Source organism: Grosmannia clavigera (genome assembly GCF_000143105.1).
Source record: "Grosmannia clavigera kw1407 unplaced genomic scaffold GCSC_179, whole genome shotgun sequence".
NCBI classification, from domain to species: Eukaryota; Fungi; Ascomycota; class Sordariomycetes; order Ophiostomatales; family Ophiostomataceae; genus Leptographium; species Leptographium clavigerum.
This window is the reverse complement of record NW_014040759.1, coordinates 1,111,740-1,124,580: the sequence shown is the minus strand read 5'-3', so window position 1 is coordinate 1,124,580 and position 12,841 is coordinate 1,111,740. Positions and strand designations below refer to the sequence as shown.

The 12,841-nt window shown below is 50.4% G+C and overlaps 3 protein-coding genes across 3 annotated transcripts; 1 reads left to right on the top strand and 2 right to left on the bottom strand.

The window, feature by feature from the left end:
* Positions 1-470: 470 nt before the first annotated feature.
* CMQ_194 (cell wall glycosyl hydrolase) lies at positions 471-2,060 on the top strand (the record flags this gene model as incomplete). Its single annotated transcript, XM_014313816.1, has 3 exons — positions 471-558; positions 652-756; positions 853-2,060. 3 exons carry the CDS (start codon positions 471-473, stop codon positions 2,058-2,060), a joined length of 1,401 nt encoding a protein of 466 aa, XP_014169291.1.
* Positions 2,061-4,155: 2,095 nt separating this feature from the next.
* Positions 4,156-6,360, bottom strand: CMQ_145 (major facilitator superfamily transporter multidrug resistance; the record flags this gene model as incomplete). Its single annotated transcript, XM_014313767.1, has 5 exons — positions 4,156-4,511; positions 4,562-4,594; positions 4,695-5,645; positions 5,714-5,725; positions 5,808-6,360. 5 exons carry the CDS (start codon positions 6,358-6,360, stop codon positions 4,156-4,158), a joined length of 1,905 nt encoding a protein of 634 aa, XP_014169242.1.
* A 5,431-nt stretch (positions 6,361-11,791) lies between these two features.
* CMQ_50 (short-chain dehydrogenase/reductase) lies at positions 11,792-12,822 on the bottom strand (the record flags this gene model as incomplete). The annotated part of the gene is made up of 3 exons (XM_014313989.1): positions 11,792-12,153; positions 12,207-12,632; positions 12,756-12,822. The coding sequence occupies 3 exons, from the start codon at positions 12,820-12,822 to the stop codon at positions 11,792-11,794; spliced, it is 855 nt and encodes a 284-aa protein (XP_014169464.1).
* Between the last annotated feature and the right edge of the window lie 19 nt (positions 12,823-12,841).

Sequence of the window (12,841 nt, the reverse complement as noted above, 5' to 3'; positions counted from 1 at the left end):
CTGTAGTCGTAAAGAGCCTGTTGCTCGAGAAAATTCGCTCTGAACTGAAAAAACTTAGGCCCTGGATTTTAGACGCTTGGTCCTGACATGGCGCGGAACTTGTATCTAGATTGAAGGTGCTAAATCAATGGGGACCAAAGGTGGCCTGTCCTCTCCTTTTCAACGACAGGCTTACGAGTCGTGTGGGACCAGTTATATGACGGAGACTAGGTTACCTCCACCGTAAGGGGCGCAGCAGGAGGCGCTACACACAACACGTACCGTGTGTCGTGAAGAATAAATATGGCGACGCGGCCCTCTTCGGCGAAATGACTATGGGGAACATGGAGATCAAAGCCCGCCTTGCCGGGCTCCCATTTCTTGTAGTCCCTTAAATGTAGCTTGCTTTTGGCTCCTTTTTTTCTTTTTTCACTTGCTGAAATCGTCCATCGAGTCTAATCCAACATCTTGACGACTCATGTTCCAGTATCATGCGGCTATCAACAACGGCAGTATTATGTCTTGGCTGGACACTCATAGACTCGGCAGCCGCCGTTGATGTAGATTGGACATCGTCCAGTACGTGGCTACCTCACCCTGCATCCTCATCCCCTCCCTCCCCCCCTCTATGCTTGAAAGACCGAGGACTTCAATCTGACAGACAGTGTACAGGCTCCATTAAAGATGCAGCGGCTACGCTTGCCTACGGGCTGATGAAATACTATCACGGCAACAATACCGGCGACACGCCAGGTAACCTGCCAGATCCCTATTACTGTAAGCCACCACCGCGCCGAACCATGGTTGGCCCCGGGTAATTCAGCCATAACTTCCCTTCCTGTCTCGTGTCAACGCTCATTCTGTGATGTCTAGGGTGGGAGGCTGGCGCGATGTTCGACACTATGATTGAATACTGGGCCTACACCGGCGACGAGAGCTACGTCGATGTGACGTACCAGGCCATGCAGCACCAGGCTGGTGACAACGACGACTATATGCCGTCTAACCAGACCATGAACGAGGGAAACGACGACCAGGGATTCTGGGCGATGGCTGCGATGGTAGCTGCAGAGCGCAATTTTAAAAATCCCGGAAGCGACGGCGTGCAGTGGCTCAAACTCGCCCAGGCCGTCTTTAACGAGTACGCCGGTCGATGGGATGCGGACAACTGTGGCGGCGGGCTGCGATGGCAGATCTACACATTTAACAACGGCTACACGTACAAAAACAGCATCGCCAACGGCTGCTTCTTCAACCTCGGCGCACGACTAGCCAGATACACCGGCAACACCACCTATGCTGATTGGGCTACGAAAATCTATGACTGGATGGTCGACGTGAACTTTATCGACAGCTCCTACAACGTCTATGACGGCGCCGGCTACGCCAGCAACGCCAACTGTACCCAAATTGATAAGGTGCAGTTCTCGTACAACGCCGGCATCTGGATGCACGGCGCCGCCGTCATGTACAACTACACAAACGGGTCGACGACCTGGGAGACCCGCGTGCGCGGCCTCGTCAACCGCACGAGCGTGTATTTCTTCAACAACAGCGTCATGTACGAACCCTCGTGCGAGCCCCAGAGCACCTGTGATACCGACGAGCTGTCGTTCAAGACCTATCTGATGCGCTGGATGGCCGGCACCATTCAGGCCGCCAGCTTCACCTACGACATGATATATCCGCTTATGCTTGCCTCGGCAAAGAGTGCCGCCTTGCAGTGTGATGGAACCGCCACCGCTTCCGACGGGTTCAAGGGCATCAGCGGCACCGCGTGCGGGTCGCACTGGGTCGATGGGGCCACGTGGGATGGCACAAACGGCGTAGGCCAGCAGATGGCTGGCCTCGCTGCCATCTTTTACAGCCAAGTCAATGCGTTCAACGTGTCGAGCCCTGTCACTACCAACACCGGAGGCACTTCGACCGGCGATGCATCAGCCGGCACGGCAACAACCAACAAAACGGCGTTGACAACTCTCTCTGCGATCACTACGAGCGATAGGGTCGGCGCAGGACTCTTGACGACGATCATTTTAGCGGCCATGCTCTGCGCTTGTTTTTTTATGATCCGAGATTAGGTGGCGCAAGTTTAGACTACGGAGTTCAATTTGTATTACCACACAAGGCGGTTCATTTTGGTTATTTGCTTTTCGTACATGTTCGCTCACTGCTTAGTAAAGCTTATTTCCTCTTTTATCGCTGTCAGAACGCCAGACGCGCTGGCTTACAGGCTCTTATTTTTTTTTTTTTTATCTGGGGCAGCGGGCAATTGCATAGAAGAAACGGAGACTAGTCTGTCTACACTGCATACATATATTCGATTTTTGATCTTGCTATATCTTATCTTACAAGGTTGTGCACACTCGCCTGGCTCTACATAGTTAAAACGACGATTATTCGTGGTTTTTCGTAGTCTATATAGAATTTAGCACTTGGTTGGTCCAGTCCCAAAGCTTTATCGCAAACTGGTCGTCTTTGCCAAGAGGGGCGACTTCCCCGAGAACACCAATGGGTGTATAATAAGCACCGTTGACGATTTTCCCCCGTTCTTGACCTACGGCAGCCCAAAGCTGGTTGTAGCAACCTTGTTCTGGGCTCACCGGTACAATCCCCTTCAGCCAATGGCGGCCATACATGAACGTCTTTGCCAATATCCCAGCATTGTGGACTAGATCTGTAGCCACGAATCCAGGATGAATTGAGACAGTCAGAATGGTAGGATATCGTCGAGCGAACTCAGTGGCATAAACCAAATTTGCAAGCTTGCTCTGGCTGTTATTGTTGCGTGGATCTTTGTCAATTCCATTTGCACTTGTTTTGTACGACAGGGAAACTCACCCATATCTGTAGATGGATTCGGTGAACTTGGATTGCGTCGACTTCGCCTTCCCCCAAGAAACACCGTTCTGGGGGTGAAAAGCGTGTCCTGTCGAGCTCAAAACAATCAGACGCACGTCCGATCCCGGTTGATCGGCGGTCCGTAAGAGAATGGGAAGCAGCTCTCGGATTAGCATGGCGTGCCCTAGATGGTTTGTAGCCATGTGTATCTCATACTCGTCGACGCTGACGGCCGGAGTAACATCTAGAATTCCGCCGTTACAAATAAGAACATCGAGACGGTCCTGTGGGATTCTTGCAGCTGCGGCTTTCACACATCCCAGGGAGGACAAGTCCATTTTGACAAAGGTGATAGAGATGTTGGGATAAGCAGCTTCTAGCTTTTTAACTAGAGATTCGGCAGCGCTGGAATTACGTCCAGTGAAGTAAATGTGCGATGGATTATGCTTTGCAAGCGATATTACAGTCCACTTTCCAATGCCAGCAGTGCCTTGTATACCACATCAGAAATCTGTCATTTTCAGTAGCGATCGTGCGGTACACACCTCCTGTGACGAGTATAACTTTGCCTTGCAAAGACGGTATATCTTTGTCTGGGTTGAAGTCGACGAAACCACTTATTGCTGCCATAGTCTCCGCTGAAAGCTGTTAATATGCGGCTGATTTGAAATGGAAGGAATTAAACGCTTTCCTCTCTCTCTATATACTTTGATCCCCCTTGCGCATATGCTTTGTCCTTCCATCTAAGTGTTGTAACGGGTTAGCGCACAATGAGGAACCTCGGAATGATTCGATCCAAGACTGCTAGGCCGTAGTGGGTTAGCAGAAAGAGTGAAAGCCACCATAATCAGCCTGGTCACTACGAAAGTGCTTGTGTTGTCTCCATAGTCCCCGTAGTCTTCTAGAGCTTTACTGGAACAGTTTACGAAGAGTCTTGGTCCGTGCCCTGCTGAAAATGGCTCCTTACATCAATACACGACGGAATGCAAATAACTGGCTGTGGCTCTGGTGCCACAATGCCGCCATTGGCTATCAGACGAGATGGGCTCCCGTTTCAGCCATATCCAGCCCAGCATATCCCATCTTCTTACCGCCAAGGTCTCTTGTATGTAGAAATTCTTCATCAATTTGAGTCGGTCATCCGGCCATACCTTTTTTTGCAACCTTTAGCATCGTTTTGCCTCTATTATTTTAAACTTGATGGTCCTGATCTTCATATCTCATAATATACGTTAGAACAACGAATCCCAATCCGATAAATAATATCTTTGTTCAGCACCCGTTGTGTCCGTAAAGTCTGTGGGATTGCTTGCGCCCACCCGGCCTCTTCCGGATTCACACAGACATGGTTATTCGCTCCGTGGCGCTGGCAACTTTTTCCATTTTCATTAGTGGCCCCTGTAGTGCGGGTTGTCTGTGACGCTGTTCCTCAACCTTGCGCTCCATATCGGCCTTGCGCTCACGCAGCACATTGCAGAAGTGGCTGCCGGCACGAATGCGCTCGCCCTTCCAGATGAACAGAAAGGGGATGGCGCACATGAGCAAGCTCAAACCGCCGAGTAAACTGCAAGCACCTGAGATCGTTAAGCGTGTGAAGAGTGGTGTGGTAGCAAGTGGTAGTACAGTGGCCAATAGCGAGCGGGTCGTGGATGTGGCGGCATTAGCTGATGCGGCAAATATTTCGTATGCATCTGCAAGGTTAGTGGCAGCACTATGAGGACAGAGCGGAAGTCAAACGCACCAGTGATGTAGTTGGTCAATGCCATGAAGATGACTGCTGAGTGTCAATAAATGAATGCGCTTGCCAAAACAATGGCAAACGGGACAGGAGAGAAATAATAAAAGCATAGCAAAACATTGAGAAAAAAACTCACGCAAAAAGCCCATACCAAAGGGAATTCCGGCCAACATGGGCACCACAAACGACACGTCGCTGCGTGAGCTCCAGCCAAGCCAGAAGAGGCTCACGACAAACAACGGACCGCCAAGACAGGCCAGCGGCAGCCGGCGGTACTCCTCACGCTGCGTCCAGGCTTCACCGCGGGTGACGGCAACCTGCAAATAGTGGTCGTATGCAAGAAAGATGGGTACCATCAGTAGAGCACCAGAGCCGATGGGCAAGAAGATCAAGCCGCACACTCCGGGAGAGAAGCCGTAGATGCCCTCGAAGATGAGAGGAAAGGCCTGGAAGGTCATGTAGAAGATGGCATATACCAGCGCCACGTACGCGCACACACAGCTGACGATCAGCTCGCCCAACATCATACGCAAGGGGCGAGTGAGCACAACGCTGGCCAGCTCACGCCACGACTGGCCGGCCAGGTCGATTTCGTGGGGGGCAACGGGGCGGCCTGGACGCTTCGGAGCCGACGCGGAACTATCGTCGAACCCATCCTCACGACGCATCTTTTTTGCCCGCTGGGCGAGAAGCACGGGTCCGTATGTTTCGGGCATCAGCAGCAGCGGTCCCGCACAGACGCCGGCAAAGATGAGCGCTACCCAAAAGCTCCAGCGCCAGCCGATGGCCGGGGCGCAGAACCCGGACACAATGGGTCCCGTCAGAGAGCCAATCAAGGTTGTTCCCAAGAACACGGCGACCGCACGGCCTCGCGTCTTCGGGTCCCCGTACATGTCGGCCATTACGCCGGCCACCAGAACAACAGGTGAGGAGGCGGAGACGCCGCAGATAAGGCGGAACACCAGAAAGACGGGCCAGTTTGGCGCCAGTGCACACGCCATGGTGAAGACAATGAAGACAAAAAAGGTAAAAACCATGATGAGCCGGCGGCCCACCTGCTCGCTTAGAGGAGCCCACACAAGCGGGCCTAAGGGATTGCATGAGAATAGGCGCAATCAGGGACAGGATCAGAATATGGAACGATACGGCACTTACCAAACACGTAGCCTATAAGGAGGAGCCGTGCTGTCAGTCATGTGGTCAAGGTCGAGCTACGAGGCAGCCCATTAAATGGTAAAATGTTACTCACCAACAAGGTACATTGAATTTGGCAGGACCTTTTGAATTGTCGATGAGATTGGCCATTCGGCCACAATATACGACACTGCATTGCTCGGCAGGGACGTTCCCAAGTTGCTGTTGATGACAATTAACAGGGATATTGTGAGGGTGGAGAGCTTTTTCCCCGTCGACCAGTTATACGGGTTCTCGCGGTCGTTATCTTCCCAGGATACAATAAGGTTATCGGGGTCCGAGGCATCATCGCTGTCGTTTGGTAGAGTTTCGCTGCTGCTTCTTCCACTGCTATCATGTCTTGTGGGACGGTCACAGCTGCGGCCGTGGATGGGCTGTCCAGCCATGTTGTCGGTCATCTCTTCACGGCAGCGTGTCTCGGCATCGTGATCATCAATGCGGCTGATTACCTTTCGAAAACTGTCTGTATGAAAGGGTGATGCAACAGGCTGTAAGTGTATAGATAGAAACTCGAAAAGGGAGTAGAGACAACGCACCATTGTGAGGGTGCGATGTACAGACAGGGACCGAATTTGTAGCCTTCGTTTCATGGCCGCGGTCGTCGTCATTGGGGCTTGCTCGATACGCCATGTTGGGGAAATTCCCTTTTATTTTCCTGTCGCCTCTTGCCTTCGTTTCATTGCTTGTTATGCGCTTTACGACCAGACACGTCTCCTCAGCTGTCTTCTTTTCTTTTCTGTTTCTCCAAACAGGCTGTTATAATGTCGAAAAAGTAACAATAAAAGGAATATAACGTTTATAAGTATAAGATCGTACAAGAACAAAAATAGAAGATGTCGGAAGCACGGAAAAAAAAAGAGCTCGAAGTAGAAGAGCCACCGAGACGGCTTTTGTACGATTTCACCGCGTACGGGGGAGACAGGCGGTATGAGGCAGTGGAGGAGGTTAAAACAAGAACGGACCAAACGGTATGGAGGATATAAACGCGATGCGACAGGAAATGGGAAAATAGGGACAATAAGAGGGGGTCAAAGATATAAGAAAGGGAAAGAAAAAACAAATCGAAAAAGAAGCATCGGCATGTTTCCAGCTATCGCGCGCCACGCAAACATCGCACAATAATAAACGGAAGCCACCAAATGTAGCTGGAAAAAGACAGATCGTGGCCTAACAGAGGAGCCATGTGCATGCATAAAAAAAGCGGTAGAGCACGACTTCGTCGAAGGTCGCATTCCACCCGGCACGTTCTGTCCACTCTGCTGTCCTGTTTCTCCCAGAACAATGGATCGAGCATGTGGAGCTCCACCTTGAATTCGCGGCATCGCAGCTCCTCCCGAGCAGACCGCCAGGCCGGACTCCATTCTAGTCATAGTTTGCTTGTAGAGGAGGTCTAGGCTAGCCTTTAGAGAAGGTGAGTACGACAGCGGATTGAGAGGCTAGCTCCTCAGCCAGAGATCAGTCACCACACTCGTCCTGGGTGACCAACCAGCTAGCGGATGCTACAGGCCGACACCGCTTAGATGCGGGCCTGACATTCGGGTGGAGACAGTTGTAAAGAGGGGATCTCGGCGGACATAGGCCGAAGCAGTAGCAGTGCGTCTTGTAAGAAACGAGTCATGCCTTACAACAGGTATCTTCTAGAACATATGGACTTTGTAGAGCCGTGTTTTGGTTTTGGAAAGCCTGGCCCGTGTTGGGAGATTATGCTAAAGTGCAATTTACACAAGGACTATAATAATTACAGTTTTTAAAAGGCTTCACCACAAAAGCCGTACATTTCGCTGCTGACTTCTACCTTCTCTCTTTTAATCTCTCATGCGCTCCGAGCCAGTATCTACGAAAACGGTATGATTCGATACATAACGGGGACCAACAATAGAACATATAAGTGCAACTCGCTTGACAACATATACACAACATCGCGACTATATGCTTAAGTTTAACCCAGGCGGCACTTCCGTTATGTCAAATGTCTGTTTCGAAGTTTCACTTGTCATCAAGCTAAGCATCCTAGAACCCGACTGCTGAATATGCCTCGCCGTGAATACCTTTATCTCTAGCTCTTGTTTCTGTATGCCGAATATGCCTTTCTCAAAGTTTTAGTAGATCGGCGCATTGCCTCGTTTTGAAGCACCCCCGTCGTGATTAAGCTAAGCACGTCGCCGGGGGCAGGCTGGGATCCAACAAACTTCACCCAAAGGCCAGTGAGGCTCAATTGGTGATAGTAGTAGTCGCGACTATGATTTTCACGGTGGTCGGGTGATTGGCCATGCAGTTTTGTAACTTGAAAGTGACGTTCTTGGTTGATGAGTTATTTGTCGGTGGAAGAGAGCTATAAAGACGAAAACATGCTGCTATCTCGTCACGTGCGGTGCAGACTGGCCGGGATGCTATGCTTGAGCGCACATACATGACGCGCGACTAAGAGAGGAATGAGACTTACAGAAACAGTAACTCGCAAAGTAGAAGTAGTGTAGAAGGTAGCCTGTAGTGGCATTATCTAAATTTACCGACTTAGCATCTTGTCCCGAAAAGAAAATGGTAAGCAAAGGAAGCTGCTCTTCAGGCAACAAAATCCTAATCCATCGCCACACTAGGCAATCTAAGGAATTACTAACGGGTTCGACTTTTTGTTTAACATATTGCAGAAGCTGTTTTTTAAATATCTAGCGTTTTTGGATAACAACTGAATATTTCAGCTGTTACTGATGCATATGACGGTTTAATGATGTAACCAAACTATTCATCTTCAGGTCTAACTCAAGTCTGAAACAATATTATTAGACGGCCATTGTTTCGTCAAATTCAAGGCCACTCCGATTGATTGGGGCTGATATGCGCAACAAAAGGCTCTCTGTAAGCTTAAAATGATACGCCACACCTAATCTCGGCGAGTATCACATCTGTACAGAGCAGAATCCTGGTTGGGATCTCCCGGCAGAACTGTGCCGTTGATATTTAGAGTAGAACGACTGCCATATAATTTTGCTTCTGAACATAGCTACCTACTTGGCATTTTCTGACTTGACTGTGGTATCTGTTTTGGCACTCGATTCGAACTATCACTTTGGCAGAGTGACTTCCCGCACAGAGATACCTCTTATCAGACGCGTCGCAATTTATGTTGCGTATTCAATGGCCTCTATTTATATATCATGCAGAAAGCCTTGCATCAACTGCTGTACTCGGCTTGGGGCGCCTGGCGAGCTTATATAACTATGCAATCGCAATTGGTCACACGTGACTACATGATACAGGTCTCTTTCAATATAGCTGTGTTCGCTTCAAGCTTTGTTATATCAGATGGACCTTACCGCAGAGTAGAGAGGTCTACTTCACACTATACTACAGTGCTTTGTAGTGGCTTGTCCTAAAGAGCCGTTTCTACGGAGTGATTTGTGTACTTTGTACGTCGTAAAGGGAGTGACATGGTAAGTTACTCGTGCGGAGCGTTTACTTAGTGTGCTGCAATGCAACATGTACTGCCTACGTGTCAGCTCCAGTGTGGAAGGTGCGTAGGCCGTTTCTTTCTAGGCAATGTATCCTTTGATGGGATCCTAGTCTGAAAAATTGCTAGCTCAACCCAAGGCATCCATCACATCTATCTTGCAGACCATTACCAGAATTTGGCAGAAACTGCGAAGCTTTGCGGACCGTCTTCTATCAAACACAACATAAACAGAGCATCCAAAGGGGTAGTACACTCTCTTATAAGATTGTATATACTGCATTGCTCAAGAGGGAAAAACTTGAAGCAAGCCCATCTAGGCTCAGACCGGAAACCGACAACAAGCACGGTACGGAAACGATCACCCTACTACTACAGAACGACCATTGATCATTTTGACCGTCTCCCTATTGGAAGGGAAAGCATTTAGATGCGACCACGGACCTAGTGGATCCCACACATATTCCCCAATGACGGAAAGACAGGTTAAGGACTTGCGTGGCTCATTGCTGTCGACAGAAAAGCCGGAGGCCGTTGTCGTTGGGAGTGGGAAGTACAACGAGCACGCGAGAAGCTCCCGAGCGGCAGAATCGTAGCAATCCACACTATGCGAAGCATAGTGAGCAGGGAGAGTACACGTAAGATCCGCGGATCGTGTCGATATAATCATCCTTTCAAAGCCTTGAAGTTCCTGTCAGGCCCGGACTGCAGGCATCGACCTATACAGCCTGATCAACAGACCAGAGAGACTTTGGCTCTCAGATAGGGGCCAACCGTAATATCTGTATATATACTTGTCGTTCGGAAGATAAAGATCTCGACTGTTCCATATATGCCGAGATACGTATTTATGCACTAGCTAATGGCGGACCTGTCAAACATGAGACAACGGCGTTCATGCAAAAGCTCCTCTTATCCCCCTGAGAGGAAAAACCGAAGGTGTAATTCAAGACTGGGAGGCCTTTTGGAATTCGGAAGGAATTGTCGGTGTGCGCAAACCATTGCAGACTAAAATGAAGTAAATCACCATCAGTTTACTTGTATAGGAGCTCATCTACTGCCTGCTTAAGCTAGCAAGAATGTCCACTTTTCTTCATTCCGCACTCCGTACTCCGTACGTCGTAGGACAACGTGAGCATCGATATGCTTTGACGTACGGAGTACACCGTACTCCGTATGCTGCGGTAGCTCTTACGATACTATTTCCCTACAAATTATTGTCCCCTTTTCTGGCTAACGGGTTCACGCGTAACACTCTTATTACCGGTACAGAGTATGCTGCGGTGGCTCTTACTAATTCCTAGAAAACATAATCCTCTTTCCCGGCCAACGGGTTCACACGTAACAGCCTTATTACCGGTACAGAGTATTCTCACAATTATTGTAGCTATCGGTTGAAGTTGAGGGTCTGCTGACCTTCAAAAGCATACTCTGTGGCGTTGTTCCCTCAGGGGCTGTCACTTACTTTCTGTAAATAGCGTATTTATAATGGATCTTAGTAAAGTTTATCAGATTTCATTTTCTACCAAGACTAAACCTGAGCTGGGCAACTCACGCGTGCCGGTAATACCAAAAGGACCCTGTTGCCCGAACGCCGAAGTATTAGTGCAATCGAGCACAGATCACCCAGTACGGAGTACGTACTCCGTATGTAAGACTGGTATCCGGTGGCCTGTCTGCTGATCTTGACCAGTATAAGCCGAGAACCCCACAATTTCTAACGTCTTGAGTCTATCCGAGAAAGCAGAAATCTAGCGAAAATCAAGGTGTGCGCATGGAGCTAGATCCTACTAAAGTATACCTTATGGAATAAAGGGGCTGGGCCTGTGAACTGCTACCTTGGACACTGGGCTAACGCAGGAGAATCATAGCTTTTCAGAAATTGTAAGATAGTAGAGAAAGCAAGGCGCTTCTGAACAGCGGCCCCGTACTTCGTACGAATATCTTCCCAAGGCACTCTACGGAGTGGCTACTTCTTGAGCGGCCGAACCAACACTTCCGTGCGACGGTTCCCGAGAACCTCCCGCGAAATGATTCTAGGTCCTAGTGCCGTGGAAAACCGACGCGCTAGAGGTGGGGCCCGTGCGAGAGACAGTAATGAATTCTCGATCTATCTGTATGGGACTTTGTTGCGGCGGTGCACGGACCACATCTAGTGCAGAGTTTTCAGCCCAAACTCCTCTCTACATACTACGACGTATGTAGTACTCCGTAGCTGTCTTCCTTCTGAAAGCAACGATCTTCGCCTCACAGACTTACGTATCATTGGGGGGCTACTCCGTAATGTTCGCCTAATCGGCGGTTCAGTACGTACTCGTACTTTACTCCGTACATCGTACGACTTTCTTATAAAGGACTGCTCTACTCCGTACGGAGTAGTAATACGTACGGAGTACAGCGTAAGCGCTTCAGAACCCAGGCCCAACCTTAGCCGGATCCTCGGTCAAGAGCAGTTTTTCCACATATGGTCGGCCGACTTATTTCAACCCTTGTGAATATTGAGGGTGGGATACGATTAGAGTACTCCGTAAGTAAGATACAAATGATTCGACCTGAAAACAAATTCTCCGCCGTACGACGTAACCCGCCGCCTATGCAGCCTCCAGTGCGGCTGCGCGTCGCAGGACCTCCTCCTCGCTGGGGTAGTCACCCCTGGCAGTATCGTATGCAGGCAGCAGGATGGTCTCGTCGATCTCCTTATACCGGCCACGTTGGATCTGGATCACCTGGCCGTCGCGCGAGGCGTCGGACATGACCAGGACGGCACCCCTTGCCACCGCGGATGCCGGCTGGAGCTCGACGTCAATAGCCTGCATCAGCTCCTTCAAGTTCGGCAGCACGTTGCTCTCGGCCCAACTCGGCGCCAGCGTATTGACGCGGATGGGGATGTTGGCGGCGTGCAAAAGTGGATAGAGGCCTCGGCCGAAGCCCAGGACGGCATGCTTAGCCACGGCTGCCGGTTGTCAATAAGGGTGTGTCGATCTGTCGAGCCAGGGAATTACTCACAGTAGTCAACGGCGCGCAGACGCTGCAGGCCGCACGTGGATCCCGTGATGGTGATACTGCCGCCCTCGGGCTGCTGGCGCAGGTAGAAGATGCCGATGGTGGACGTGTTGATGACGCCGTTGAGGCTGACGTCCAGCAGTGCCGACGTTGGCGGCTTCAGATCGCCGTTCTCGTCCACCTCAGTCGAGATGTAGTTTGCACGCGGTCCCAAGCCGGCGTTGGCAAAGACATGGTCGATGCGGCCGTAGGTCTCCTTGGCCTTCTTGAAGAGCTCCAGAACCTCGGACCAGGAGCTGACATCCGTCTTCACATACGTGTAAGGACCTGAGATCTCCTTGGGCGCGGGCTGGACATCACCGTTGACGACCGACGCTCCCAGCGACAGGAGCAAGTCTACGGTGGCAAGGCCAATGCCGGACGAACCACCTGCAACGTCACGGCAGATAGCAGTTAGCGGAGGTGGCCAATATGCGGCATGCCCGAGCCGAGCCTACGACGCAGGACATTCGTATCGGAAAACTCGTAAGATACTAGCACAGTAGCACGTACCTGTGAGGACGACAACCTGGCCCTTGACCCCGGTCAGGTCCTTGTCTTCGAAAACGAACTCGGCCATTGTTGCAAGTCTGTAGGTA